General features: G+C 32.1%; 1 protein-coding gene across 2 annotated transcripts; it reads right to left on the bottom strand.

The window, feature by feature from the left end:
- Positions 1-720: 720 nt before the first annotated feature.
- On the bottom strand, positions 721-2,839 carry LOC140176516 (formin-like protein 15). Of its 2 annotated transcripts, XR_011868128.1 has the most exons (4): positions 1,909-2,839; positions 1,797-1,834; positions 1,113-1,356; positions 721-1,046 (listed from the first exon to the last, which is right to left on the bottom strand). XR_011868128.1 is itself a non-coding variant. In XM_072208048.1 (3 exons), the coding sequence occupies exons 1-3, from the start codon at positions 2,103-2,105 to the stop codon at positions 1,316-1,318; spliced, it is 276 nt and encodes a 91-aa protein (XP_072064149.1). In that variant the 5' UTR covers positions 2,106-2,839; the 3' UTR covers positions 721-1,315. The 2 variants fall into 2 exon arrangements, 1 of the variants encoding a protein (XP_072064149.1); XM_072208048.1 differs by having other exon boundaries at positions 721-1,356.
- Between the last annotated feature and the right edge of the window lie 3,302 nt (positions 2,840-6,141).

Below are 6,141 nucleotides of genomic sequence, written 5' to 3'. Positions count from 1 at the left end.
CTATTATTGCTAATTTGAGATGTTATTATTACTTTTACTGCAAAAAAATTTGGTAAAAACGGCAATTTTTTTTTGTATATACAGCGGTTTGAACCACCATTATTACCAAGAACGGCGGTTTCAGAAAGCAACATAATTCTGGGTGCCATTCTAGTTATTATAATGGCTTTCTGATAATCGCCACAATTTTCTGGGTTAACACGGTGATTTTTGGATAGGTTAAAACGGCGGTTCAAATAGCCATTATTTCCAAATAAAATGGCGTTTTTTGGTTAGTTAAAATGACAGTTTAAACCGCCGTTATTTTCAGGGTAAAAACGACCTTTTTAGTTAGTTAAAACGACATTTTTGAAGCACTATTTTTACCCTAATAGAGTGAAATTTTGGTTGGTTAAAACGGCATTTAAAACTGCCGTTTTTATTAGGTTAAAATGGCGTTTGAATTTAGTTGGTTAAAACAATATTTTTGAACCGCCGTTTTTACCTTGACAGTGGTTGGTTAAGGTGACGTTTTTTTATCATTTAAAAAGGCAGTTTTTACCGTCGTTTTTATCGCGTTAAGCAAATAATTTTTTTATTAAAATTTCACAATAACAAAAAATCATAATCCATAAATGAAATATTATATAACTCATAAACAACGTACTAAACATAATATATAATTTTTTAGTATTGGAAATCAAAAGTAATAATTACTATACAAAAACTTGTCTTCCTAAACTAACCAATATACAAACAATACAATAAGTACTAATCAATCAAATCTACCATCCAGTTCCTTAAACTATGTTAATATCTAATAACGTATTTAAACCATCTAATAAGTGCTATTTTTACTACTTAGAATATGAATATATAAGACAAGTAAATTAACTAAGTCATGATGAATAAGATTTGAACGCCAAAAATTTTCTCCTTCTGTAATTAGCTTTAAAACAAGCATGCCTTAATTCTTGGTCTCTTGTGTGAGTTCTATCCCTAGAACTTGCTCCAACATATTTGTTTTTTGTTCTGACACTCCAACTTTTATTATCTAGACCCATCTCCTACATTCAAATTAAAATAATTAGTTTTCATTCAATCTTTTACCACCGCAATAATTATAAGTATACCTCGAGATTTTGTACGAGTAAATGCAAGCTTTTGATTTTTCTACGAGACCAGCAAAAGTTCATCATGCTAGCAGCTTTTGTGATTGACAAATCGAAGTGCTTCTTAATCTCATCATATTCCAACCCACTCTTCTTATTCTTATTGGTAGTACTTGGAACAAGTTCTAATAACTGCTTCTATTCTTAATCATCTTTCTCTTGTTTTATATCTTTCTTGAAATCCTCACCCTCCTACTAGATCTAGCTGCATTCATTTTACAACATAAACATACATTAATTAATTAAGCAATGTTGAAAACTCAACTCAATGTAGCTAGAGAGGAATAATTTTGTTATTCTGCTGGCCTTTTCGTCTTGAAATTTATCACTGAATTCTTAATTTTCTTGTTTCTCTCATAAATAATTTGAGACAATTGAGGAACATAGTGCCTTGAGAAGTAATTTTAGGGAATTAAAAATTAATAGGCAAAATTGAACTATGTTACAGCTCATAAAGAGGATAATAATAATAATAATAATAATAATAATAATAATAATAATAATAATAATAATATTTCTTCCAGTTCATCATAGTTGATGGTTTAATCCACCAAATGCAGTTTGCAATGGTTATTAAAGTTGGAAAAAATAGAACATAGGCTGCTTAATACCATAAAAATGAGAGAAAATGGCATAAGATGTCACCTTTGTGGAGGTGCCCGTTATTGTAAACGATGGCTTCCCTATTGATTTATGCTGAAAGGTCAGAGATTTATAATATCATATCAAACAATAATTACACAATATGAATACATACCTCCAGAGTCTCAAAGGACTTTTAAGGTATTCCAATTCAGAATCAAAATTAGCAATGTAGAGTATAGCTTCCACTCTCTTAAATGCAAAAGGTATATCAAGCATGATCTTAAGAAATTTTTTAGTAGGACCAAGCTTGAAGGGATATTCGTCTTGGAACTCCCTCAGCTTAGTTTCTTCTTCTTTGGTTGGAGCCATCTTCAACAAACTCTCCAGAAGTTCTGTTCCCAGTGTATCATAGTTGCCTATTCCTAGAAAAAGAATAAAAAATAGGTATTTTAAAATCTCATTGAAAAATAAAGGCCCTTAAATAGTAGTTTCCATTTTATTAATAGTTATTAGTTTCACTTTCTCTGAGAGCTTCACAAACTTTATCAATAGTATATATATTTATCACAAACTTCTCACTCTTTGTGGTGGCTTCCCCTCATTAGAAGCTTTATTAGCATCAATTTTCTTACTGCAAATATACAATAATTAAAACACAAATGATAAGAATTGGGTAAACAAAAAAGAAAGTTAGCAAACAACTGTTCCACAAAAATTGGAAGGAGTAATCTAAAGGAAATAGAAAGTGAGAAGTGAAAACCAAAATAGTAAATTAGCAAATATACTAGTCCTTTAAACATTTAAAAACTAATAAAATGCCAAAATTGATACCAGTACCATGTCATTTCAGAGTTATTTTTCCGTTGAAGTTATTTGAATTTAATGACCTATGATTAAAATTAACCCATTTGATCATCAAACAAACTATTGTTGGTAGGGAGCAAGACAAATATAGAGACTTATTTCTAATATATGTTACAAAAATCAAGCAAACAATTGTTACAAGAATGCAAGTTGTTGCATATTTCCAATTGTATCCAGTATAGTACTACTGAAACCACAGCTAAAAGGAATTCCAGAAGACAAATTAAAAAAGTGCATTGTTAAAGTTGTCTGATCAAGCATAATTGTTAAATTCTTATTATAGGACAGATCCCTACAAAAGAAAGAAAGGGGGAGGGGGGAGGGGATTCAAGAACAAAATACAAAGAAAAATGAATTCAAATACTCAAATCAGCGAATTTATCAATAAAAATGAGATTAAATCTTCAAGCAAGTTGAATTCAAATACTCAAATGAATTGGTTTGTTCTAACTTCTTAACTATTACATGAGACAGAAAGTTGAAAAATCAAGTATCATGGAAACAATTCTTACAAGAAAGAAGTCTTGCTGAGAAAGTGACATAAAGAATTCAACTCAAAAATCTAAAGATCACAAAAGAAGTGACACAGAACTACAAGTAGTACAAAAAAAGAATAAATTAATTGAACAACAAAAAATCTTTAGTATAAAAAAAAATATAGAAAACTCAAAGTGTAAAACACCTAAACTAATTGAATCGGAAGACAGATTCGGTTTTGCACAATCAACACATATCAGCAACAACATCTTCAATTATAAAACCAAAATGCTCGAAATTGCTAATAAATGGAGAATTGGCAAACCTTGTTGGAAATATGATAAGTGGATATCTTATACGCTTTTACTTTGCATTTTCATAGTGTTTTGAGTTGTATTTTATTAATTTTATTAAGTTTTAGTACGTTTTAGTTAAAAATTCATCTTTTGGATGCTAATTTAAGTTTTTGTGTTTTTACTATAATTTTAGGTGATTTTTGGGCAAATTTGCCAAAATTGGCGAAGTCTTGATCAGAGCTGAAGAAAGGATAGCAGATGCTGTCAAATTTCGACCTCTGCGCATTTCAACGAGCATATCTTGAGCTACAGAGGTCCAATTGACGCGTTCTAAATGGCGTTGGAAAGCTAACTTTCAAAGCTTTCTAACAATATATAATAGTTTATACTTATTTTCCAGATCACTCCCCCTAACTGGCGTTGAACATCCACATATGGAGTTCAACGTCCAAGAAGGACCAAGCTCAGCGTTAAACGCCCAAAGATGGCATTCAACACCACCAAGGGACCAAGGGAGTAGCACATTCACCCCCTAACTGGCGTTCAATGCCCATTCTCCAAGTTGAACGCCAGGCTTGGATGAAGCTCTCAACCAAAGTGGGTCCAAAGTGGATTTTAGCACTCTTTAGCCTAGATTCGTTTATCCTTGAACTTTTTAATTTTAAATTAACATTTCTTAGGGTTAGCATCTCCTATTTAAAGAGGAGATCACTTAGGTCTAGAATCAATCACGCATAGAACATTACTTTCAGATCTAAGTTTTTTCTGTAAATTATGAGCAACTAAACCTCCTAGTTTAAGGTTAGGAGCTCTCCGTATCCTATGGATTAATATTATTACTTTTCTATTTTAATATATGTTTGATTCCATTGTATAATGTATTGTCATTTTCATCTTATGAATATGGGGTGGAACGAAAGTATGACCCCTTATTCTACATGAATTCTTACGAGTCCTGACCTGGATAGTATTGAGCTAAAGCTTGAGAATACATCACCTGAACCAATAATTTATCTGGGCTAATTGGGATATGTGACATATAATCTTGTTAGTCATGGGTGATGACGTTTCTGTGGTGCTAAGGCTAGAATATTGAGCTTCATTCTCCGATCCGAAAGATTTGACCTTATCTGTGGCACTTTAAGTAGGATCAATGGAGAGTGAATTACGTGAGCTTCACCCTTGTTCATATTAAAACACCATTGACAACGGTGTTTAATATGGATTAGAGGAGATTAACTTGCTGAGAGGACAGGAGTTAATAACTTACAGCTTTGCCATATAATGAATCATTCATTATTAAAGTAGTTAGTAAGAAGTATTAATCCAGAAAGATAAAGCATCTCCAAAGCCTTAAATGATTTCTCATTATTATTTTTACGTTAATTCTTTATTGCTTTCTTTACTATTTTATTTTATGCGCCTACAACAACAACCACTATCTATTTATTCACCTGACTAAGATCTGCAGGATAACCATTGCTTGCTCAATCCACAATCCTTGTGGGATCGACCCTCACTCACTTGAGGTATTACTTGGACGACTCGGTGCACTTGCCGGTAAAGTTGTGCGAGTTCAATTTCGTGCACTAGAATATCACATAGTTGGAGGAAAGTGAGGAGATACAGAGAGAGATGAGCTTGGAGCACAAGGGCAAAAGCTTGGAATTATCACAGAGAGCCAAACGATTTTCGACAAGGTTATTAGAAAGTATAAAACAATGTTAAGTGTGTGCGAATTTTAAAAACCATAAACTAACCGATAAGTGCACTGGGTCGTACTAAGTAATACCTCAGGTGAGTGAGGGTCGATTCCACGAGGATTAATGGATCAAGAAACAATGGTTGAATAATTAACTTAGTCAGACAAGTAAAAAGGAGTGTTTTGAGTTCTAAATTGCATAAAATAGTAATTCAGAAGATTTAAGAAAGCAAACAGTAAATGGGTTGTGAGAATTATATGAGAAAATAGTTAAGGCTTTGGAGAAGTTCAAAAATTTTCGGATTAACAATTCTTATTAGCTACCTTGATTATACAAAGATTTAATTCAAAGCAAACTTTAAATGATTAGACTCTAATTCCTTGGTAATTTAATCCTCCTCTAACTCAACTAATCGCCAATTCCTTAGTCACTTAATTTAATTAGAGGGTTTTAAGTTCAAACCCTAGTTTATAAGCCACACAAAACTCTAAAAATCCAAAGATGATATGATTATATGTCACGTATCACATTAAGTCCAGATAGTTAGAGAGTCTTGAGAATTTAGTTCCAAGCTGTTAAGTGATGTAACTTTTCCAAGATTCAACAAGAATTCAATTTAGAAAAGAGTTATTTTCCAATACACTCTAATCCGTAGGATGAAGAACGAAACTGATTCTTGAATATAAATCAATGCATTAATCCATCCAAAAAAATAGAGCTCCTAACCTTAACAATGGAGGTTTAGTTAATTAGTTGCTCATTGTGTGGAAAACCCTGGCAGAGAAAAGTGTGAAAGTACGGAAGAAGAGAAGAAGAAGTCCTAGGCCAAGTTATCTTCCCCTTTTATATCTAATCCTAATTGATACAAAATATAATTTCTAAAACCTAAAAATATCTTTTTTAAATTTAAAAATTATTTTAAAAACTAAATTAAATCAAAAGATTTGATGTTGATTCACGCAGAAGCCCTTTTTTTTTCAATATATGGGCGCCAAACTTGAGCTGGGTGACATTTGGCGCCACCATAGCAGCAACAGAAGGGGTTGTGTGATCTGGCCCCAAATG

The sequence above is a fragment of the Arachis hypogaea genome, chromosome 11, assembly GCF_003086295.3.
Source record: "Arachis hypogaea cultivar Tifrunner chromosome 11, arahy.Tifrunner.gnm2.J5K5, whole genome shotgun sequence".
NCBI lineage: Eukaryota > Viridiplantae > Streptophyta > Magnoliopsida > Fabales > Fabaceae > Arachis > Arachis hypogaea.
Note: the sequence above shows the minus strand (reverse complement) of the source record. Positions and strands in the feature narration are given on the sequence as shown.

What these genes read in the sequence shown, in the direction of transcription:
- LOC140176516 (XM_072208048.1), bottom strand. Translation starts at nt 2,105, where the DNA reads ATGGCTCCAACCAAAGAAGAAGAAACTAAGCTGAGGGAGTTCCAAGAC. An exon ending in AGTCCTTTGAGACTCTGGAG is followed by an intron (nt 1,835 to 1,908) that starts GTATGTATTCAT and finishes ATAAATCAATAG; the next exon opens with GGAAGCCATCGTTTACAATA. An exon ending in TAACGGGCACCTCCACAAAG is followed by an intron (nt 1,357 to 1,796) that starts GTGACATCTTAT and finishes AAATGAATGCAG; the next exon opens with CTAGATCTAGTAGGAGGGTG.